Genomic DNA, 25,284 nt, shown 5'->3' on the forward strand with positions numbered 1-25,284 from the left:
CTTTTACTCTTTTGCATGAGCTTTGCCTCTGATGATCAAACCTCAAAGTGACAGAAGGAATTAAAAGGGGATGAATCTGCTAAATGCTGCACAGCTACAGCCCAAAGTAAGGACAAGCTAGGACTTCCCAGAGCACTCCATCTCTGTCCCTTTCTATAGCTCTTCTGAGTGAAATGTGGTTATGGCCTAGAAAATGTGATCAACAGGAAATGGTTTGAATGGAAGTCTGTCTATTTACCTTCCCTGAAATAGGCAACATGTTCTCAATTCTCCTGTTCCCCAATCCACCATTTATAGGTATGTTTAATCCTGCTCCCTCCCTACAGGTTAGAGGCATGCCATTGTGTTTCTGAACAAAGTAAGTTTGATAACCACCATCAGGTTGATTTCTGATGAGAGGACATTTTGAAGTGCTCAGTGAGAGAATAGACAGACATTTGGGATCTGGTTATTATAATAATTTTGAGAGAACTGAAGGGGCAGAATGATCCCATAAGCAAGATCACAGGCTTCTGTCATTATAATAATTATAATATAATAGCAATAATATTATCATTACTATTTTAAAATATACTGCCTTTTGATGCAGGCAGGCCCCTGAATGGCTTTGCATATGAATTCTGTCCCCCTTCCCGCACCAAGCTACAGACATAACCAGTTATGATATAACTTTTCCATATATGTCTATGAATTAGGATCATCATTGAAAGACATTCCATGAGTTCCACAGGTAACCATGTAAGAGTCTCACTCCCTCCACTTGTTTCTGCTGGGCCTGCTGCACTGTCCACTGGATGTAACAAAGGAGAACATGAAGTAGTAAGAGAGCCCAGATATATATTCTTACTACTTCAGCCTAAGAAAACTAAAAGTGCCTAGCAGGCGCAAGAAGCTCTAGTAATATATGTTCTTGTTGGATTTGTTTTTATAGTGTTTAAAAAAACCTGCACTTAAGAATGTAAACAAGGTAATAGAGATAGCTTTTAAGCAGGGGTATGCAACATTTTCAGCCCCAGGGGCAGCATAGGGAGTCTGCTGTGGTGCCAGGGACCATACATGTGCACAAGCACATATATACACATATACAGAAACACATGCAGACAGTTCCCCCACCTCACCAGAAAGGGCCTACCTCCATTACTTCCCCCATTAATTAGCAAGGGAAACCTTTTCATTCTTACTTCCTTATCTCTCTCCCTCAGGTGGTCTGAGGTAGGGCAGGGGGTGTTGCCTTCTATTTTAGAGAGCCATAGGTCTGAGATAAGACATTCAAATCAGTTTAATTACAGGGTACTTCCACATGTTAATCCATCAGGCTGTGGTAGCAGGAAGACTAGAAGTATCTCATTAAAATAAAAATATACCACCTGTCCAGGGACCAAAACTACACCAATGTGTTCCCCAGCTCTGTGACCACCTGAGAAAAATCTTTTCCTTAATTCTTTCCTTACCCAACCCTAGACAGATACAGAGGCAAGAGCAGAGGAGGAGGAATGTGTCCTACCTTATAGAGTAAAATTCTCTGTTTGAAGGTGTCTTCTGTTTGAAGGGGTGTCCAGTCCACATCTGAAGCTGTCCAACAACTGTTAGAGGTAGGACAGCAAGCACACAATCGCATAGTCACAATCTTCCCCACAATGGGGAAATGAAATGCATTTCTATTTAAATGTTAGCAGTTATTTCTAAATTTGTTTCTCTCTATATAAATTGTTATTGTTGTTATTATTATTTATTACATTTCTGTACCACCTGTAGCCAAAACTCTCTGGATAGTTCACAACAACAGGATATAAAAACAGTAAAATACAATACATGAAGCAGCATTTAAAACATTTTTAAAACATTAATTGAAATACCATTAAAATACAACAAAAAGACCTGATCAAGAAGAAAGAAAAAGGGCATAAATGAACATATGCACATTTATGCAAATCTGTCATCTCCTTTTCTTCTTTGAGGGGAATGCATTTCTTTTTTGAACTGGCCACCTTGTACAAGCATAACAGCCTTTCTCACTATCCAAGGCTTATGGTGATTGACATAGTTCTGACAGAAAAGACAACTTTTATGTGATTCAAAGTCAATGTAAAAATCAAGCCACTGATGATCTACTTACAGAAGCCACCTCTCTAGAAAATACCCATGGTAGCAGTGCCTAACTGTAGGAATTGTTCCCAGTACGTCTGTGCGTCTAGTCCCTACACTACCATTCTCACCTACTTGATGAAAAAGACAGCAAGTTCCACTCATGACTCTCTTTCTGCCAAACATTCTTACTGGTGTGGTCAACATTATGTGGTTTCCATTAGGCTTCAGAGTTAGCATACCAAGACTCCCAAATGCTGCTTCCATCCAAACAAATGGGACTCTTGCCTGGGGTTTCCCAACCTTGGGATTCCCAACACCTTAGGCATCTCTAACTTAAAGAGTCCTTCTCTGCCTCTCCCCTAGCCAAACCCTGCTTAGGGCTATCCTTGCAGTCCCACCTTGTCTGAAGCACTGCGGGTTGGACTGGTAAGGCCAGAGCGGGGGAAATGCAGGAGTCCTGCAAATCAAGAAAGGCAGCTCTGTGTCTAGTGGGAGTGTCCCCATTTGGGCCGTGCACAATGTTGCAGCTTTTAACAGTGGCTGAGGGTTCCAGTGGCTGGGGCTTGTTGCCGCATGTGTGGGGGAAGGTGTGGGCCTCGCTGTTGCCTCTGCTGCTCTGCTCAGCTCAGCTCATCCCTTCTGAGAACTGTCTGTCCCTTTGTGGTGTCTATTTTTGTCTTTCGTGGTTGCCAGTAACAACCTTTTTTCTGAGGAGATGACCTTCCAGCACAGGCCTGAACTAGTCTTGTGCACAAGTGACCAGCATTAACCTGATTGTTCTCTCCTGACACTCCTCCCTTCAACCCGTTACCACATTCTGGTCCCTCTCCCCTCCCCTTGGCCCTATCTCCCCCTTTGCCTTTATATTTATTTCCTTCTCTTTCTCTCTTTCCCGTTTCTGTGTGCACCGTCTTGTATGGCTGCGACAGAGGAGGAAGGCGCGACCGCGAGGGAATAATCTCAGTGTATGTACTGCAGCCTGGGCTCCTGGCTCTGTGCGCTCGCCACCTCCAGTTCCCTCCCCCGGGATCCTCAGAATAGCAAGCTGACAACTCTATGTATTTATTTCCTTTTCCTCATGCTGGCTCTCTCTCTCTCCCTCTCTCTCTCCCCCCCCTCTCCCCCCCCACCTCATACTATGACCTCCCTGATTGCTTTTGCAGCATTAAATGCTGTAAAAGCAAAGACTTTCCAGCCATTTTATCCTCCTTATCTTGCCTTCACACATTTTTTTCTTTACACACTCATATATTCTTTATCTCTTCCCTCTACTGTCCACTCTCTCTGCTGCACACTAGCTTTTCCACTCTTGCCTCCTTTGTCTGTCATGTTAAGCTAGCTTCAGTGGGTACCCTACAGTTCTCTAAGCTCTCTAGGCCAGTGGAAGACTAGATTTTCTGTCAAAACACTTTAGGGAGGTTTATTTGACTAAGAGAGCCTTTAGGGCAAATGCAGCTTTGGTTTTCCCATACCCTGGTTTATTCTTCCCTATGTAAAAATAGCTTTATGTCATTCCAGAGCCAGCAGCCATCCCAACTAACCATAGCTCTACTTCTTCTGCTGCTATTCGCCTTCACCTGAAGGTACAAAGGAGCCCATCACTTCCCCTGCCTGGTCTTACCTCATGAATAACTAACTCTGCCTGTTGACCAGCTGTGTCCTCTTGTGGCATCTTAAACACTTTGGGAACTAGAGCCAACACACATTCAGTTGCAGCTGTGTGTGTGTGTACATGCATACAAACGCATATAATCAATCCGTTACTGATTTACCTTGGAGTAAACATCATTAAACTTGATGGGAATTACTTCAGAATGCATAGACTTACTTGTTCAATCTTTAAGGTGCCATAAGAGTTCTTGTTGTTTCTACTGTCCTTTAGATGCCAAATATTTCCATTTGCCATCTGGTTGACAAGGTTGCAGTAGCAGGAAGGAAACTTCTTTCTCAGACTGGCTCAGATGTGCATTCTCTCAAACCCAAACCATCATGCTCCTCTCTTTCTTCTCCAAGTTAGCCTGCCCTTTGCAGTTGTTGAATCAGATGTGCACTCAATCAGGCCTTCCAAAATCATCTGCTCAGAAGTGAGCCAGTTGGACTGGGTTTTGTTTCTTGTTTCCCTTCAGAAGCTTTCATAAACTTAACTGAGAGCATTAAGGCACCTGGTAAGGTTCCCTTGCTTCCTGGCATATATTGTCATACACAGTGGAAAACATGGGAAATGATTCTGCCTGAGAAAAGTGATGATGCGGCATGGTATATTTGTGTCCAAATCTCTGCTTAGCATGTGTGACCTATGCAGCCTGAACTCAGCCTAGACTTCTCTGCATTTGCAAAATGCAAAGTATTGGTTAATGGGAAGCGAAGTAATTTTATAGCATTGATTAGTAATCTCCAGTGCTGGGTTCTCCATCTGTAGAAGCTGTTTATTGTGACTCCTATTAAAGAGGAGGCTTTTAAATTATTTTCCAAATGCAATTCCCAATCAATACAATATTAAAACCAAGAACAGACCATACATTGAGCTGATTGATTCTTCTAAGGGGACTTTGAGGCAAGGCTTCTATCATGTAATCATCCTGTCTCACTCCAAGAATTTTATAGGAGTCCAGCCATCATTGTCTTCCACTTGAAATGCTCCTATGTTTTCCCATTGTTTCTTCAGTCCTTCCAAAAAATTTCTATTAAGGAGGAAAGGATGGGATAGCTTTTGAATGGTAACACTTGAAGCCCTCTGTCTGGATGTACTTTAATAAGGTAGAAACATCCCATCCCAGGAGCAGAACAGTTCTGTGAATCAAGTGCCATGCGAATATACGTCAAAAAGAGAATATACATTAGAACAGGATTTGGGTGTCCCATTTGTTCTTCAGGTGAGTTTAGGCTGGATAATGCATCTGTTCCCATCTAAGGTCTGTAGGCAATTTCTCTATCTGCAGAAACTACTATGTCAAAGGAAATATCACTGTTTCCTGCCATGTCAAAAGAAATACTGTTATTAGGAAAGGACAGAGCCGCTTGATGAAGAAAAACACATTCACCTGTAATTCATGTTCTAAATTTTCTCTGTCCTTTCTGAACCCTTTTCCCAGACTTCCTCCACCACATGTTCTGTTCTCTCAAAAAACTAGTTGAAATACATTTTCATGGAACTATGAAGTAGGAGCATAAGCATCCTGGGGTACAATCCCTTGTATATTTCGATAGGAAGCAGTCCTACAACCCCAGTATGGCTGTCTGGAACATTCTGGGAATTGTATTTGTAGGACTTTGTTCTGTCTTGCACAGGTTTGCAACTTCAGGAGACTAGAGCAGCTTTACCCCTCTTTCAAAGGTTCTTTGCTATTCTTTGATTACTTGTTTGATTATAACTAGCTCACCATGCACAAGCAGCTCCATGCTAAGTAAACCGTTCTCAACTATTCTTCACTGGAGAAAGAGTTCTGGAAGGTCTGGTTGCATGCACATCTGCACCTATAGGTGGGAAAGACATCTGAAAGATGGCATCATTTACAAGTGAGTAATTTCTCTATCCACCTCTTTCCCCGTGGAGCAGAACAGTCTGATGACTACAGCAGGGAGGGATTCTGAGAGAGGATGTTAGTCCTTTATCAGGATTATTTTAGGGAGGGCTGAATACTAGGGCTTCTCAACGGTATACCCAAGGCCAGGGTTATTTGGTCAAAACTGAGTGACAAGGGAATAAGGAGTCCTGAATTCATTTTCTAGCACTCCTTCCTTCTGAATGAATGCCATTTCAAGGGTAGGTAACATCTCTGAGTGATTCCTCCTCAGTTTCACCTGCACTATAATGGAGCAATGTTAACTTACCTGAGTCAGGGATTTTCTGTGGAGCCTTGATCCCCAATCTGCACAAAAGTAGCAATGGAGTACAACATTCACAAATGGTAAGAAACATGGTTGGTTGCATATGGAGGATATTACCTTTTCTAACCATAAAAAGTCTATATTAAACCGCTACTTAACAAAATGATGGTGATGTTCTGGTAGGCAAAATATGGTTTCGTGGAGGGAGGGGTGGGATTGATCTTTCACTGATGTTCCAGTACTGCTGTATTTTGAGATAAACTAAAAAGGAAGAAAATGCTATTTCTTCCCCAGCATGGACTAAGAAAAATATTTTTGCTTGTAGGAAGCACTTAGAAGGTTGTTAAACTATGAGTCAAACTCACTTGATAGACTCCTGCCTAGGGATTTAGGGAGGCAGCTCACTTTGCAACACGATAGCTGTTGAATATTGTGCAGCTGTTCCTGGACATGTTTAATGGCTCTTTCTGGACAGACTTTGCTTTTTAGTTTTTATATTTGCTGGTGCTTCCCAAACATCTCTCAAGAAATCTTGCCTCAAGGAAATATGGTTGATGTTACACATAACTAATTCTGTCAGTCCTTGCTGTAGGGGACATGACTGTTTGTATCTCAGAGTACCATTTCTGCAGGTAATAAAGGAAGGCATATGAGTGACATGTCATAACAATTTAATCTGGACACATGGCAGTTGATGCCTTAATATTGTTTTAGAAGGCAAGGGAATATTCAGTGTATTTGCATAAAAACACCATAAATGGATCAGATACTGTACCACTTAGGAATGCCTGAGCTTATGAATGATGTCCAAGATTTGTCCTAAAATAATGTGATCTTTTCTATAGGTGTTAAAACTACCTACATGGGTATTAAAACTAAAAACTACCAGTAATTTCTAAATTTATTTACATACAACAATTTGGTTTGGTAAAAATAATCTAGTATGTTTGATTTTTTTTTTTTTTTAGCATTACAAAATATTCCGTAAGACTTTGTAATAAAGTTATATAAATACTGTGAGGCTCTTTCCCCTTGTGGAGGCTTCTGTGAATGGAAAGTTGAGGGGCCAATTTGCATTGATTCCACCTTACCTCTGTGGCTTCCTGCACTCCCTTGAAACTTCCCCAGAGGGTTGGGAGACCCTGCGGAATAGCATGGCAGGTGCTGTGAGAACTGCAGGAGAAAGGAAGAAATGGCAGAAGTCATCTCCCTCTTGTTCTTGGAAGCCTCTGCTGGATCAAAGAGCCTTCCATGAATTGAAAAACCTTGTTAGGAGTAGAAAAGTAGATTTTTTGTTTGTTTTTGTTTTGTTTTGTTAAGGCTTATTTTTGTTCAATGCTTTTTTCTTGTTGCATTAAACTGAGTTATTTCTGGCTGAACTAATCTGAACCACAGCTTCTGTTTGGGAATATGTGAAAATAAATATATCATGATGTCAGCCTAGCCTGATAGTTGATAGTTGGTTGTTTTTGTGACAGAGAGAGCAGTATATATAAAACAACTCATGGTTGAATGTATGTATGTCTGGACATTGGCAACATTCAGATTTTTAATACAATGATTTGTACTAAATTATTACATTGTGTTTTGATCACAATATTGCCCTCGGCTGTCATTGGTCTGAACCAATCCTTTTGTGATTCAAAATTACCTGCTCCTTGAGATGGCTGCCTAGAACTGTTAAAAAATACGTTGAAATCACTATCTTGGAGTGAAAAAACAGCAGAGATCTCAAACCAGTGCCAGGGCTCACATTTCCTGAATCCTATACAAGAAGGGTGCAAGGCAGTGGCTAGAACAGAACTGAGGAGGGCAGATCGGGCAGTTATTGCTGGCTGCAATTTTACCATGCTAGGCAACACCAAGTGGATTTTTGCCCTGCACTGGTCTTACTTCCAGCAATGTAACAAAAAAGCCATGGACTTCATTCAGCAAGCCATGGAAGTACTACTGACTGGTTGGTGTGCATTGTTAGGTTTGGTGTGATGTTTGAGCACTTCAGAATAGGCCATTCTTTTTATGTCATGACTGAGCTTCATTTCCCTCCCTACGAAATGCCGAGGCTCTGTCCTTTGTATCCATGGAAGAGATGTGTTGAGCAAGAGTAGGAGAGAGGAAAACAACAGCAGGGAGGAAACACAACCAAGGCATGCTACAGTCAGTTGTGAGGACAGACAGACTTTATAGGGGTCAGCAAATAAAATTCCAGTGACTTGTTCTCTCAATGTAAAGAAAACTTGCATGCCTATTGCTGCTCTTCTGCAGTTCCCTGTTTAGGCCACAGCTCTTTCATGACAGGAAACAGAGAGAGCAACCTGCTGAGTCCTTATAAGTGTTGTAACATGCTGCTCTATTAGCAGATTTCATCTTTGTAACACACTGACAGTGTCTCAATCAGAGAGAGTCAAGTAATATTCAGCTTCAAATTAAGAGCACCCTGTGGCAAAGATGTGGTTCATGTCAGATGCTCTGAGAAAGCTTCTGCTAAGTTGAAAAAACTCCTCTACAACCTTGTCTTCTGTCTGATTTGGGAGAAGAAAACAACACAGCAACTGTTGTATTGCACCAGCTACATCCATACTTTTATTCTTGGACAGATTGGGAATGGGGCGGGGGAGGGAGAAATAGTGGTTTGTAAACAAAAAGGAAAATTTGCAATCCATAACTCCCCAGACAGCTTTGTCTAACTTCTATGGTAAGAGTGTGTGCTTGTGAGTGTGTGCGTGCACGTGTACATGGAGTGAGAGAGGGAGAGAGATTCATATCTATACCTATGATTTAATAACTGTGGATATGGACTGGACAGCAACTTTGATGGGAGGATGCAGAGAAGTGCCTACAATTCTAGGGCTATATTATATCTTATTTAGTAATTGCTTAGATAGCTATAAATATAGCTGCTTTATCATTTTCTGCCACATCCATGGGGTTTTGCCCTCATAAAGGACACCACTTTTATTATTGTTCTGGGCTTCTGTTCCTTTCCAGACTATCGCAGATGCAAGCCCCATGAAACGTTCTGCCTCAATGTTGGGCCACTCACGCTCCAAAGGCATGCGCCTGGAAGACTACTCTCTGGAAAGAGTAGTAATCCCAGAGGAAAACCAGCGACATCACCGGCGGCGAGAGCGGAGCCACCGGACATCAGAGCGCTCTCTCAGTCGATACACAGATGTGGACACAGGTTGGACTGTGGGACTGGTCTCCTAAAGCAGGGATGGAGAACCTGTGGGCCTCCATATCTTACTGTACTAAGTTTCCAACAATGTAACCATTGACAGTGCTGGCTGGGACTGATGGAAGTCGGGAGTCCAATAGCATTTGAAGGACCACAGTTTCCCTACCTGAGTTGTAGATGTTAATGCAGTCCTTTATTTACTCTAGCACAACTTCAGACAGTAAATTATAGGAGAGTTGCCTTAGAATTATAGTCACAAGTCAGAAGTTATAAGCAAAGATAATTAGGCAACAGTGTAAACAATACAATTGTATGTGCAAGTTTTCACTTTCCCACACAACAAGAAGTCTTACAGCACCTTAAAGACTAATGAATATATTATGGCGCAATGTTCAGTGAAGTGGGGACTAGTCCACCAAAGTTTGAGTCATATATATTTTAGCTGTTAAGGTGGTATGGGACTCTTTGCTGTTTTTGCTATAGCAAAACATCTATTTCTGTGGTGATCCTTTCTCATACAATTTGTTAAGGATAGAAAAGAAATCCAGCAACTCTCAGCAGGCCCCAGGCCTGCATGGTGGGAGTTGTAGGACTTCTTTCTGTCTTGCACCCTAAGCCTAATTGTGTTCTAAAACAAAACTTTGGTAATAGATTCTGAAGCACATAAGTTTCCATCATGTCTTACTAGCTCCGTGGAAGATCCAAGTCAAATGAAATGGATGATTCAGAAGATAGAGGGGCTCTAATATTCCCTTCTAGAATATGCTGGCTGAAAATCAGACTGTGGAAAAACATTGGCCAAATGAAACATGTGCATTGTGTATTGAGAGTGCAAAACTGCAGCAATTCTGCTCCATCTTCCAGAAGCCTCTTGTGTAACTGACCCCACCTAAGATTTGTGCAATGAGTTAAGGCGTGCTTCAAGGACCTTCCTTCTCTTTTTCCTTGTAGGCCTGTTCTCCAAACCGCAACTGAAAGGCTCTGTATGCATCCCAAAAATACCTTCTGAGGGCTTATGGGAAACCTGTGAAGGAACTTCTGGGAACCAAATTAGACATGACATGGGCGATCTATTAATAAGCTCATGTTAAAATGCAAATAGCAGTAATAGGTCTAACAGGAGTAGATCGAATTGCTACTGTAGCATGGTGGAAGAGGGGAGATCCCTTCCTTTTGCACTATTTTCCTGACTAAAGTCAATCCTTAGAAGCTGCTATTTGCCACACAGAGTAAAATTAATGTATCATATAGATATCTTATGTTTTAGGTGAATAGCACCTTTGAGGGAACAATTTTAATTAGGAAAATTGCATGGGTATTAAAAAAAAAAGTTGCTTCCCCTGGTGCTGTAGTTTTACATCTTCTCCCCAGTCCAGTTGTCTGCTATTAGCACTAGAAGTAACTGTGGGTGATAATATTCATAGATGGCCCATGTCAGTCTAGTCTGGCCCTAAGTGGCCACATGAGACTTGGAGAAGACAGATTAGAAAAGCAGTGTACCTGGTTTTTAGCATGCTGGGCACATATATTTGACAGCCTAAGCCAAATATTGCCTGCAATATTTCCTTGAGAATGTTATTCCCTGGTTGCATTAGACTACTGAAGGCTGGGTGTGTTGACAGGCTGCAACTTGGTATATGCATATTTGAAACCAAACTATTCAAGAACTGCTTTCCTCCTTCTCACTGGCAGGGCTGGGCACAGACCTCAGTATGACCACACAGTCGGGTGACCTACCTCCCAAAGAAAGAGACCAAGAGCGGGGCAGGCCAAAAGATCGGAAGCACCATCACCACCACCACCACCATCACCACCACCACACATCTTCTGACAAGGAGCGGTACTCACAAGAGAGGCACGAATATGGACGGCCTCGCTCCAGAGATCGCCGCTGGTCCCGCTCACCCAGTGAGGGCCGAGACCACATGCCTCACAGGCAGGTGGGTGTGGCTTTCCATTCCATGCTCTCCCCCTAGGGACACATGCTGGACCTGAGCACATCTGTGTTCTTAGGGAATTCAGGTCCAATCACTCTCCCAGTCAACAGTGTCTGGGTCTCTTTGATGGGAATTAATGGCCTGCTTAGCCCAAACAGGACTAGCAGGCTCTGTCAGTATGTTAGCTGCATATACTCAGACAGTTCAGGGGCATTCACATTACTAAGATAGTGTACTGAGGATATGGAATAAGCACATTTGTAAGATATTTCCTGAGATCCATCTAGCTCAGCATTTTGTCTTAAAACAGCAGCCAGCCAGATACTTCTGAAAGCTCACAAAGAGGATATGAAGGCAATAGCTGTCCTCTGTCACTCTTCTCCAACATCTGGTAATCCACATTACATTTTCCATGAACATGGAAACAGAGCTGGCCTTACAGTTAGGCAGAGTGAGGAGGCTGATGCTCAGGAACAGGAAGTGGTGGTGAGGTGTTCGAGGACAGACTTGTATAAGCTACACAGTGAACCCCGCACTTCATAAGCGGGCTTCAAGCGCAGTGTTGAAGTAAGAGTCTATTGCTAGCCCTTCTGAACATGTAATGTGTATGTGGGTGGGGCATCATTTTGTCCTTGGCTTCAAGCAGCAAAATGGCTTGAGCCTGCCCTGCATGGTTGTTCCATTTAGCTGTCATGAGAGATGGCTACTGACAGACTGATCCACCATGAATGTGTTAAATCTTTGTGTTTCTCCACTTTGCTCATCATTTTATACACTGCTATCACCCCCACTGTAGTAATCTTTTGTTTTCCTCATAAGGAATGTGCTTCAACACACTGGTTGTGTTAGTTGCCATTTTATTTACTTTTTCTATCTTTACGATAGGATTTTTAATGTAAGGACTTAATGACTATTCATAATATTTTAAATGGAACCATGAATGTATCAGAAGCATGTGGCATAATACATTTCAATATTTGTTTTATTTCTATTCTTTCCTAATTATTCCTAATATTGAGCTTGCCCTTCTCACCGCCCCAGCAAATGTTTTCAAAATTTTATTCCAGTGTAGTCACAGCCAATTTAAATCTCATCAGCATATTTCTGCAGTCGTGTTGCACTTAATTACAATGAATATAACAAACATGCAGTTGCACATTCATGTACTTTGGATGTACATTCATGTGGTTTGTTTTGAACACTTCACCATCTGGTTTTTACCATCTTAAATACTTTTGGTCTCAGCCACAAGTCCAGACCATGTGTGGGCAAATTAAGTAGCACTGGTCCCATGTGCTTCCTTGGATTATTTCCCTTCATAGTGAAAATTGTCCATTTATTCCTTCTTTGACTGACTTCTTTTTTTAAATCACTTCTGATCCATAAAAGAATCTACCCGTTGGTGAGGGACTTTAATCAACTTCTTTCCTCCAAGTCTCTTGGAACACCCCCATCTACATGTTTGGTAGACCAGACTTTTACTTTGTGGTAGTCACACTGATTCCTCCTTGGCAATGTTTTTTATATGTCTTAATAATATTCTTGGCCCAGGATAGAATAGACTGATATATCTGTGTGACTCGCTGGATCTTGCATTCTCTTCCTCATTCCTTTCTTTCTTTCTTTCTTTAATGTTACGTTACACTGGCTGACTTCCAGTTTATGATGGGATTTTCCTCTTTGTAAATCTAGTTCAAGAGAGTCAAGCTGTTTCCAAAACTCAGGGAAAATTTATTGGATTAATGAAAAATTGAGCTGACCCACCCTAGAGGTCCATGTCATATTAACTTTTTTTACTTACCTACGTGACATGGAATTGGAAAGCAAGGTTTATGTGGACCAGTGCTTTTTTTATAACAAAAAAGGTGCTGGAACTCAAGTCATGGGCAGTAAGCGCAACCACACACACTCACTATCGGATAGCAGATAGCAAACACAAAAGCAGCCTGCAGGCACTATGTTAATGATGTTTGCTGCTGATCTGCTTCAAAATCACTTCGTAAAATCCATTGGAAAAAAAGGTGCATTCGATGACAAAAAAAGCCCTGATGTGGACTCTGAATTCTGTCTGGCTATCTTTAAAAGGACTAAAAAAGTATCAGAGGATGGAGGTCTCTCTCTTCACTGGTTGCTATCTAATGAAACTGAAATTTAAAGACATGAGAGGATGCTCTGAGGAACATTCCAAAAAAGATTATAGATAAAAGATGGTTGTTCTATTAAGAATTACTCCATGTAGGCTCCCTGTATCAATTCTTCTTCAGCTAACCATACTTAAAAATCCCAGTAATTACAATTGTTCATACCTTTAATTTAGACTTGGCAAAAAGCTTTCCTTTGTCAAGACCCTATTATTTTGTTGTTATCATTCAGGGGCATTCACTTTGTGCATACACATTTATTCCTTCAGCAAAGAGGATGATTTTAAGGATAACTAATCAGCTTTGTTTTTAAAGTCAATTTTAGTTCATTTGCTACAAAGGACATTATTAGTGTAGTAGTGGTATCTGTTAGCAATTTGTTTTCCATTTTCTTTTTTCTTATTTTTAATTCACATGGATAACTGGCCAGTCGCCCCCGTCCCACATCAGTTGGGGAAGGCAAAGTTTTTAAGGGAAGGCATTATGTCCTTTATATCCTTCACTCTCTGTTTAGCCTGCAAACACTAAGCCATCACAAACTTGCTAAGTAAACCTGGTAAGTATGGATTAAGGTGAAAGTAGCATTTGTAAAGTAGAGCACCTTTCAATGCATGGCCAACTGTGTTCAGCCCACATCCTTGCCATGTCTTTTAGTTAGCAACCGATGAAAAGGTTTAGTTCACTTCTTTCAGGGGAGCCTTGCAGAGGTGTTCACACTACAAATTCATAGCTTGCTTCTCCTGATTGGCCATGGAGGCAAAAAAAAAGACCTTTATAAATGCATCTTTTATAGAGACTCTTATATAGAACACAGTATGTTTGAACTCATCAAGATGCAACAAAATTATTCTTAAAGCTGGAAATGGGAAGCTTGAACTGTTGAAAAATAAATGTGTGGAAATATCTTTAATAAGGAATCCAGGCACCTTCCCCACAATCAGACCTATAACTGGAAAACTAATCAGTAATTACACCTAGAATTTGGTGCAAACCATACTAGTGTTTCCTGGGCCATAACCCAGTCATAGTGTGCTAGGCAGCATCAGAGTGGGGACATGAAGGAGGTGCCTAGCGTCACCAGTGGATGGAGAAGCTGCTCCTTACGGTGTCAGCTGAATCCTTTCTCCAAACTTTCTCATCACAGAGAAGGGCAAATGAGGTAGGGCTGGGGAAGGGCTTCAGGAACAGGGCTACACCCCCACATGTCATCCAGTTCACCAGGCTGGTCTGGCAGGAGCAGTTTGGTCCCTGAACCAATCGTAGTTCAGCATCCCTGATCTAGGGGATTTGTGGCATAATTAGTGAACAGTGACATGCCTTGTCATTCCCTTCCACCACTGAATTACACTCTAATACTTACCAGTGTTCCCCATTGGAGATGTGTTACATATAGAAGAAACACACCCTAGTTCTTCTTTGTGCATACTATGCCATTTTTAAACTGCTGAAACTGTTCTTCAGAAGAGAATTGTTTTATTTTCATATTGCTCAAATTAATGTGCTTTTTTGCTGCAACAGCTCCCATGCAAGACTTGGTTTCTCAAGTAAGGCCATGTTATGCCACCGCTGAATACTTTTAAAAAATTGTGATAACATTCTTTAGAACCGGTGTCCTTCCCTATTGTATACCTAGTATTTTTTAACAGTAAAGAGCCTCCCTTTGTGCAAGACGGAGTATCTCACAGAAATGGCCCTTGTGGAAACGTTTTACAATTGCTATAATGTATTTGGGATGCATCTTGAGGCCCAATGAATGATGAACTCCATTCCTTCTGTAAGAGGGTCAGCTGACCTAAGAAAGGAAGACAGAGACATAGCAGCACATTTTATAGACAATTCCCCATAGAAGCATCACAGGGTACATCTACGTTATACCCAAATACTACACTCCTACAAATACCTTCAAGAATCCTGAAAACTGTAGTTCCCTAAGGATTTCAAGAGATGCCTGCTTCTAATACAGCTCCCAGAGATCTGTGCAGAGAGGAAACAACAGTTAAGGATGCAATCTTTTGCATGTCCTGTAACTCCCAGAATTCCCCATGTTGGTTGGAAAATGCTCACAGCTGTGGAACTTTTTTCTGTCTAAGCATGCAGAGAAATGTCCTAAATCTTTTTAAGACAGTGGTGAAGATGACATGTCAGTATAAACAACACTTTCCATTGCCGAGATTCGAAACGATAGGTGTGGTTAATGTTCCCACTGGATCAATATAAATGGACTCTATTTCCAGTAAATGGTGCAGAGGAACCTCTGGCATGTTGCTTCAAATGATTTTTTTCCTTTGCTCTCACCTCAGCAAGTGCTTAATTGAGAGATGCCTTCACTTTCGCCATACCACCTTTCCACCCTTCTTCTCAAAACCCCATGCCAGACAATTCATAGATCCAACACAGACTGGGAACCCAATCAGGCCTGGTTTTCATAGACCTGGTCTGGCATCACTAAGTTGCAATTGATGCAGTGCTCGCATTTCTAGAACCATTGCTTTGGAGTTGCAGCAATGCCAGAATTGCAAGCCTAGAGTCATTGTGTTGTCTCCCCTAAACATTGCATCCTGCAAAGGGCAAAGGAAAGCGCATCCAAACTCAAATGGAGTAGCTCCACCAGGTGCATTCTTGTTTACATTGCAGTAGTAGAGCCAAAGGAAGAATTGTGCCTTCCATTTTAATAGATGTCTAATGTTCTGATCAGAAATACTATAAGCTCCCAAGACAGGCATCCTGCTATAACATATACGAGCTCTGCTGCAGTTTTGTTGGGTGATTTTCAGGAATGAAACTGGAACAACTGGATAACAAATGCTCTTTTTAAGGTCTTGTATTCCATTATTTTAAGTGTAGCCCCTTCTGTATGCCACACAAAGGCACTTTTTCATTACTGTTTATTTCCTTTGGGCAATTTGGACGCTTTACTGGAGGTCTCCTGGCCAATCTACCTTTATTTACATGTTTATTTCTGTATCCATTGTGCTTGGCTCTGCTGTCACGGCGAGGGGCGGGCGCAGGTAAGATGGTTGGTGAGCAGAGAACAAAAATCAAACAATCCAGCGGATGGCCCTGCCCAGCTCGCTGGCCTCGTTCTCCAGTGTCTGTGGTGTGACCCCTTTGTTGTTAGGCTGGTGGCACTGAACTCTCTGAGGTTTGTGAATCTGGAAAGTTTGGAATGAAGCTGCACCTAAAGAGACAGACAGGCACACATACAAGTCACATCCGAAGAAAAGATGTAAAATAAACACATTCCCTCCACATGCATGCATGCCATATATGCATACATGTGACGAACACACATAGTGCATAGTGTATATGGAAGGGTTCTTGAAGGGCACAGCAAGACCAAAAAAGAGGGAAATCCTGGGAATGCAGGCACCTAATCAGTGGAACCACCTTGATTATTGAACTTTCAAGAGAGATAGGTTCTATGTTCTGAACTTTTCCCTGAAGAATTGAGGGATTCCCTCCCATTGCAGAAAGAATCTGATAAAATTATTCTTACAGAATATCTTTTTATTATTCTAGAAAATAAAAGCCTCTATATATGGCTACGTTCAATATCATCTTACCAAGTAACCAAAACACACATACATACATACAAATGCCAGTAGGGACACAGAGATAGATACATAACTATATACATACATAAACACAGATGGTCTCCAAAGATTTTGAAGGCCATACTATGTGTTCTACTAATTGTGTCAGTATAGCTGATGCTGGTATTTCTATTTACTTTCATGTGAGTACATTTGATCCCTTACTTTTGTGTAAGTGCAGATCAGGTTTTAAATTTTCTCTTACCAAAACAAGTGAAAAAAGGTTAAACCCTCCCCTCCTGAAGTGCCACAGTCCTACACTTACACAAAATAATAAAAAATATGCGTGTCAGAATGTGTAATTGGTCCCTGATTCTCATAGAATCCAAAACATTACAACTCACAGTGGGATAGACTGGGAATTCACTACCACTGTTTGGTGGTATTTGTTTAATGGAAAAATTGTATAGATTTTTAAAATAAATATACTGTACAAAAGATTCACAACATGCACATTAAGCTGCATTTAAATAAGTATGTCATACATAGAGATGGATATATGTGACAATTCATGCAGAAGGAGCCCCCACATCATAGACAAAGAGAAATTCTGCTGAAATATTTGTGGGTGGATTTCCAATAATAAGCATATACATGCACACTTATAGGCATATAAATTAGCATATAAGAACTTATTCATTGTGGTGTAGTGGATAAGAGCATGAGACTCAGGAAGAGAATTATGTAAGCTGCCTTGAGTTTCTTGAAAGGAAAAATGGTGGAATAGAAATACAATAAATATATAAACCCAGCGTGCATCTGCTTTTCCTGATTAGAATTCCAAAGTGGGGGATTGTTTCTTTCCTGATACGGTTTTGCTTTTCTTCCTTCCTTCCTTCCATCCTTGCTCTTTTTCCCTATTCCAGATTACAATTTACTCATTATAAGCTGAGACAGTTGCTTCTTAAACTGAAGCAGGGAATCTACTTTCAAATATAACAGTGCAGAAGTACTTTAAGGAAGAAAGCACTGATAGCTGGTAAACTTTGTTTCCACATTCCTAAGGGATCCATTTTAAACATTACCAGCGAGTGGTGTTTCCTTTGGTTTAAACTTGTCTAAACGTTTTTTTACTTTCATAGTCTGGGTGTTATTTCAGACTTGCACAGTCAGGTCTCTTATCTTCTGCCATCAACCACCATTGTCATATCGGAACAGGTCTCCATGCCGTTTCTGTGTTCCCTCTGAGGTAAGCACTTCATTCTCTTCCCTGTATAGCATGTATCCACAAGCCTACAGTCTCAAAAATTATGGATTTGCTCATCCCAGGTCTTGAGATGCTGTCTGTCCTTTTCACTTTCATATTCATTCTACTACCCCCTTGGGTTTCTTTGTTTCCAGCTCAATCTAGATTATTTTCAAACTTCATTCACCACCTGTATGATACCTGGGCCTTTGCGTTGTTCACCGGGGGCAGATTAATTTATACAGCTATCTGAGCCTTCATCATTTCTCTCTGATTTTTCCCTGGCTCTACTTGTCATCTTCCTCTAGCCTACTGATAGATTGCAATACCTAGACATATTGCTGGAAGAAAGCAGCAATGAACGGAAATGACTCCTGATGAAATGGAAAGAAGAAATGCATGAGCAGGACTGCAGTTGACTATTAAGAAAACAAAAATCATGACTATTGTCCACACCGAAGGTACTGAAATTTTGAAAGATCTTGCATACCTTGGTTCATTCATTAATTAAAATGGAGACTGCAGCCAAGATATTAGAAGAGGACTGAAACTTGGAAAGGGCAGCAATGAAGGAACTAGAAAAGATGATCAAATGTAAGGATGTTTCACTGGAAACAAAGGCCAAGATTCTCCATTACTGATCACTATGTTAGGTGTGAAAGCTAGACAATGAAGAAAGGTGACAGGAAGAAAACATCTGTTTGAAAAGCAGTGCTGCAGAAGAACTTTGTGAATATTCTGAAAAAGAAAGGGAAGACCAAAGATGTCATGGAAAGATTCCATAAAGTAAACCACAGCCTTGAGTTTACAAGAGCTGAACAGGGCTCTCAAGAACAGGATATTTTGAAGGGCATTCATTAAAAAGCCATTAAAAAGTCACCATAAGATAGAGATGATTTGACAGCACATAACAACAAGACAAAAGGTTTCGAGCATGTCAGTAGCTCTCTCTGAAAACTTCCACATATTTCTGCTTGGTGTAGTCCAGGGGTTGTCCTGCTCCAGTTGATGGGTAGTTTCTCCTAAGGTGCCACCTTAAGAGTAGCGGTTGACCAGTTTACAATCAACTCACCCTAGCTAGTAAGAGCCATTTTCTTTTTCATACCATTTCCAGAGCAGCTGATGGTTTGACCTGAGCTATAAAAGTTCAGCATCATTACTACACTACTCTCTGAAAAAGTTGTCCAGAGCCACTTTCCAGATGTACCAAGCTGAATTCAAGCTGATTTCCCATACCTAACTGGATTCTCACACTTAACCTGCTTCTCTGAAGTTGTTTTGTCCCAGTAGTCATCTGACAGACCCACAGTCACTTCACTTTTACTGCATCTGCAAGAGCTGGAAAATCCCCATCTTCATCTGGCATGTTAGTGGTCAGAATAAACTGGAAAATACCCAGCTAAGCCTAAACAATCTTGTGCCTAGTTTCTTAAGTCTGCTACCTAGAGAAAGCTATTAATAAACATCACTATTTAGCATAATACTCCATGAGTAATACTTGGTGAAGCACATTAATGAAAGCAAGATTCTATGTGTAGAAGAAAGTAACCATTCTGGTAGAAGCAATGTTATTAGCTGTCTAATGTCAACATTTAATCAGAATGCTTCTTCAGTCAGTAAAAAGCTCTGCAATGTTTACAAGATGGAAGGGGTTTCTGATGAGATTGTTCGATTTAAACCCAGCACCTGCCTTGTGGCCTTTAAGTATGTTGTTACCTTAGAGCACAAGAGTTGTTGGCTAGGCAATTTTCATTTGTATCTACATACTTAACTTTTGTTAAAATCACCAGAAGAAATTTGAGTTTAGATACTGTAGGACAGCTGTACCCAACCAGGTAAACTCTCACATGTGCTGCCCTACCTCTATCATCCCCAGCTAGCATGGGAGTTGTAGCCCAGTCCATCTGGAAGACCTCAAGTCGAGGAAGGCTACTCTAATAACTGTCTCATCTTCTTGGTGGCCACAATAATCCATGCTGGATCTTCTGTGCTCAGAGAAGTACCAAGTCTGTTATCTAAGACAGAAAAAAGAGCTGCCTCTGCCTGGGTGAAAAGATCCCTAGTTCCTCACTTTAACCAATGCTAACAACTCTGTAACAGGACTCAGTGCTAGACGCTCTTCAGCTACTAGGGACATTGTTACTGGCATTTCTGATAACAGTCTGATGGAGCTGAACCATTGCGTGACATTGTCGCATTTCTGGTCTTTTCTTATCTGAAGAAATCCATCACAATGAGATTTAAATCTTTGGTACTAAGTGGTAAAATAACAGACTAAAGAGTGGAAATAACTTGCCCATGGTTACCTAACACAATAACTGAAAAACATCTTGCTTCAAATGTCAGTGAGCATCCTAGGGAAGGAATTATTTTACCACTAGAATTTGAGGATGGAGGGGAACATGTTTGATTTTAGAGTTGTTGGTTCAAGTTGCAGTTCTGCCAGGGGCTTCAATTAAAAAGCAAGTCCTGAACTCTGAGTTTTACCCTTCCATTTGTAGGACCATGGGCACCAAAAAAGTAGTAATTTCTCAAGAAAGAGGCTATAGTGAGGCTAAATTCATTAGCAACAATTTTAATCTAGATGACTGTCAATAAATACAAATCCAAGTAACACACACCATATGACTAATGCATCCTGCAACAGCCCTTCAATTTTTTCTTATTATGTTGACATTTTCCTTTCTGGATGCACTTGATTCTATACAGTTATAGGCTTGTTCAGACATGCACATTCCCTTCTCACTGAGACTTGCAAGTGTGAATCAGCTGTCACAACAATCACTATAGTTAAAACTTCATAACAACTCAAACGCATTATTTTTCAGTGAACAGATTTGGCTGTCATTGTGATAAATCATTGTGGCAGTAATCCTATACTAGTTACCTGGGAATAAACCTCATCAAACTCAACAGGGGTTACTCATCAGTGGGCATAGGAGAACTGTAGTATGAGAAATTGAGAAAAAGAGATTAGCATGCATGCGTGAATCAAACAATAGAGGCCTCAATGTTTCCTAGCCTAACCACAGATGTGTACATCTTTGATCTCATTAGTTTTCTGCCATAAGATCCATCTTTTTTGATACATTTTCTTACTGAAAGACCCTCCTGAGGCTTGTTACAAAGGGCAGCATAGAAATGTTTTAATCAAATTAAATTTTAATTAAGACTAATACTAAATGTGGTGTTATAAAAGAATATTGTTGGCTTTGTGGAACAATTGTTTGCTAGTTAGGAATCCTTACTTTCAACTTCCTAGGAGAAGAACAGAGAAGGATAGTTCTCAGAACTGACCATGGATTTTCCCATTTCAGGAGCTTAAGAAAGTAATTGGTAGTAATCTCATATGACAAAGGATGTTTGACAACATTTTGTGTATTCTTTCCACTGTTGCCAAGAAGGACTCTTCGGGCTGTGATCTGGCTGTATCTTTACAAAGATATTCTTCATCCTCCCCCTTCTCATGGTTCCTCAGCCTGGTAATCCAGTCAGCTTTGGCTAATGAACAGAAACAGATATTTCAGATTGTCTCATTATCAGCACTGTATTTTCTGCTTCTTCCTAACTTGCTCAATTCAGACATTAAAAATACAGGCCAGGTTCACACATCATGAGAAACCATGGAGATTTCTTAAATTTGTTGGTCTGCCATGTTGTCTGGACCCAGTCATGGTGTTTCTGGTACCTTTGGTGTTCTTAGGTTTCCACAATTTTCCAGTTGTCCAAATCCAGGACCTTCATTTTCCCACTGTTGGTATGGAAACACCATAGAGTCCTATAGAAAGAGCTGCCACAAAAATGGTCACTCAGACATCCATTCTCTACATGTCATCACTTGCTTTAATCTCTATTGTCCAATCAATATGCCCATCTTCCTGCTTACTTTTAGAACTAGAGAAGCAGGCACAGCGGGAAAAAGAGGCCAATTGCAGCAAACATGTTTATTAAGAGTTAATCAATATTTCTTTGGGGGCTGAAGTGTCTAGCAAGTGTTATAGAGATGAAGGCGCACTCAGAAAGGGGAAGTGGGAAACCCCACCTCAAAACCTCAGTTAACCAGAGATTTTGCTCATAGAGGCTGCCCAGATGCATGGCAAGAGTGGAGGACAAGACGGGGGGGGGAGCAGGCACCACATTGCTCAAGGAATCACATGACCATCTAACCAATTAGTTCAGGCAAAAATCCCCACACTATGGAAACCATGTGGAGTTATTTGCCATGATGTGAACCTGATCACCGTTTCTTGTCTTACTAAACTAAGACAAACTAAAGACAAAACTAAACTAATTTAATTTTACAAATGTACAGCCCCAGTCATTTAACAATATCTTTAATATAGCATGGAACCTAGGCTCTGTGCAGCTCAGTGAAGGAATGTGTATCTCCTGATGAAAAATTACCAGCTTCTCCACTCTTTGCACCCTCTGTTAGCCAGCTTTAATCACCATCAGGATTCCTCCTCTCATCTGCCTTCCTACACAGAGATAGTCATGAGAGATTCTTAAACTGTTTTCTCCAACTGTACCTTTTTCCTTAATGTTTGGTGGCCACTGACTGACAATGCCATTATTCTGGGGGCATTATTTTTCTGGTCCAACTGGGAATTTCATTGTCATTTTGCTCACTTGTCTCTGCATTTAGAATTAATTAGGTCCTACTGTCTGTTATTGTGCACTGAGTCATTGTCCCTAGCGAGATTTCCATTCATATTTAAGCTGCTTTTCCCCAGAAGACATAAAGCCTCTTTCTCTTATTTTCTGCTACTCTCTGAGCTGCAGCCTGGAAGGCATAGCCTAACACCATCTTTTCACCTTGACTGTCCCATCTGTTTTACCTGAGTCAGTCTAGGTCAACCTTCAATTTGCCCTTCTACAGCTAAGTAACTGATCCTCTGCATTTCTTAGTTGTTGGCTGTTCAAGTTCTGGTATCAGTAAAATTAGTTGAGGGTGGATGTATGGTATATGAAAGTATGGGCTGGATGGATAGATATGATCTAAGAGTATATATTCTACCTTAAACTAGTGAAAATACTGCCTCAGTTTCACAGGCCCATTCTCTAGCATCAGGAGAAATGTTTGAACTTTCTGAACCCTGGAAGGGCTGATCTGCAGAATAGCTTGCTGGGCAGTGAGGGCTACTAACTTCTTTTATGGGAGTTGCCATTATTTTTATCCACAGGGCCTCAAAATGACACCACTGACTTTCATTCTGCTTTCCTCTTACCTTTCAATGTGCAGTATGAAAGTGTGATCTGACCCATGGGGAAAATAATTCTTAGAGTATCAAATTCCAGATTCCAAAGATAAAAGATAGATTAAGGTTAAGACTGAGGCAGCATAAAAATGAAATAAACAGGTTAGTTTCTATATAGTCTGCATCAAAAAGTTCCAAGGTTAGGCTCTAGTCTTAAGACAAGAATAGCATGAATCAGCCACAATGGTCCCCATCATAAGTGACAAACTTCCTAAGGAACATAGCCTGTGGCAGGAGGAGGAGAAACTGATAGTTGGAGGGGACTCCTCCAATCAATAGTGATGAAAAGGGTTTGAGATAAACTGCACTTAGGGCACAAGTCTGTGGCTTGCATCTGTGATGCCTGGAAGCCCCCAAACTTAGAGGCTTAAAAGCATCTTAGCAAAGTGGGAAGAATGGAGGGATCAGTGAAGATCTTTGCTTCCCTGCATCTCCTGCTGTGTATTTTTAGTCAGTTTTGGCTGTCTAGTGGAGGTGCTTTGGAGAAGGGGGCAAGGAACCTGTGGAGAACACAGGAAATCTTGCATCCTACCCTCTGCACTCCCCTTCCTGTCCCACAGAACACCCATTTTACCAGCTCTCCAAGTTCAAGTTCCTGATCTTGACATGCCAGCCAGTTCTTTTCTTGTTAGCTGTAAAAGGGTAGAGTGGGGTCAGAACAATTTCTAGTTCCAAGGTGGGACATCCATCTCTGACCTTGGATCTGGAAATCCAAAATATCCTACAACCAGGGATGCACTGAAACAGGGAAATCTGACTTGTCTTAACTCACCAGAATTCCTTCTCAGTTTCTATTCTGTTGATAAAAAACAGAACAAGCAAAGATTTTTCACAGACTTCCAACTGTAAAATGGACAGTGACTTCCACACTTTTTTAAAACTATCAATAATATTTTCACAAAACCTGGTCCTGGGAAAGCATGTGTCTTTGGTAAGACTAGTTCATTAAGCCATTTATTTTTCAGGTGCTATTTTGCACAAAATGGCACAACCTGCACCCCCACTCAGATTGGCACCATTTGTGCAAAACATCATCCAGAAACACATAGTTTTTTACATGTGTGGTTTAATCATTTGTTAAATTGAGCTGTATATAAAGTGCTTAAAATGTGTATTTAATTTTCATTTTGAATTGAATTGAAATGAACAGTAACAACATACACATAGGGAACAAGTAACAGGAAATAGGCTCAAATGAACATTTTAACCTCCTATAAGAAAAAAACACCAGGAAATGTAAAGGTAAGAAACAGAACAGGAGGATTAAGACAATAAGCAGGAATAGGTCACAAACTGTAGAAGTGTGACTTGTGCCACTTGTTCAAGTTAAGAATCAACAGTGCATGGGGGACAAATTCATGCTGCTTGCATTTCAATGCAGATTTATCAAATTTGCACTTCCCAAGCCTAAAGAGAAATCAGAATACAGTAGACATCAAAAATCCATTATTTCTTGAAATTCAAAGTGTAACTTGTGAATAATTGTGCATAAAGTACAGGCATTTAAACATGCACACAAAACATACAAGTGTGCATGAAATATTTTGAAGAATGTACACAAAATGTTTAATGAAAAATAGTTTGAAAAAATGTGTACATCTGCAAAAGTACACAGAAACGTGTATATTTTGAAAAAAAGGCTTTACTTAATGGAAAAATGTTGCTTGCAAAAATGCATAGAAAAATGTGTATACATGCATGAAAATGCATACAGATCAAATGAAATAAGTAGGAAAAAAATGAAAACCTGAGCAAAATTGAATGTGTAACCCATCCCTAGAATCCACCATATTATAGTGCCTGTGTGTTAACAAAGGGGCTCCCAAAAGTCTATCAGCCTCAGTGAGGCTTTGCACAAAGTACCTATTCTTAAGTTTGGGGCTGGTATTTTGATCTGGTGTATTGTTACCTCTCAGCCATTTTGAGCAATGGGAAAACATTGAGGGTGCAATTTTATACATGTTTAGCCAGAAAAAGGCTGAAGCATGCTGGAAGTTGTAGGCTTTTCCCCCTTCTAAGCATACACTGTTTTACCTTAATTATATTCAGAGGACAACAGTGCAAGTCAATAAAGA

General features: G+C 40.7%; 1 protein-coding gene across 1 annotated transcript in view; it reads left to right on the top strand.

Annotated features, from left to right (window-relative positions):
• CACNA1A (calcium voltage-gated channel subunit alpha1 A) overlaps positions 1 to 25,284 on the top strand; it is a 220,110-nt gene that overhangs the window by 192,890 nt on the left and 1,936 nt on the right. Inside the window, exons 45-47 of the mRNA XM_044454096.1 lie at positions 3,018 to 3,053; positions 8,905 to 9,100; positions 10,787 to 11,034. Coding sequence (XP_044310031.1) covers positions 3,018 to 3,053; positions 8,905 to 9,100; positions 10,787 to 11,034 — 480 coding nt within the window. The remainder of the gene's footprint in view (positions 1 to 3,017; positions 3,054 to 8,904; positions 9,101 to 10,786; positions 11,035 to 25,284) is intronic.

This window comes from Varanus komodoensis, unplaced genomic scaffold (assembly GCF_004798865.1).
Source record: "Varanus komodoensis strain SLA01 unplaced genomic scaffold, ASM479886v1 scaffold7_1, whole genome shotgun sequence".
Taxonomy (NCBI): Eukaryota; Metazoa; Chordata; class Lepidosauria; order Squamata; family Varanidae; genus Varanus; species Varanus komodoensis.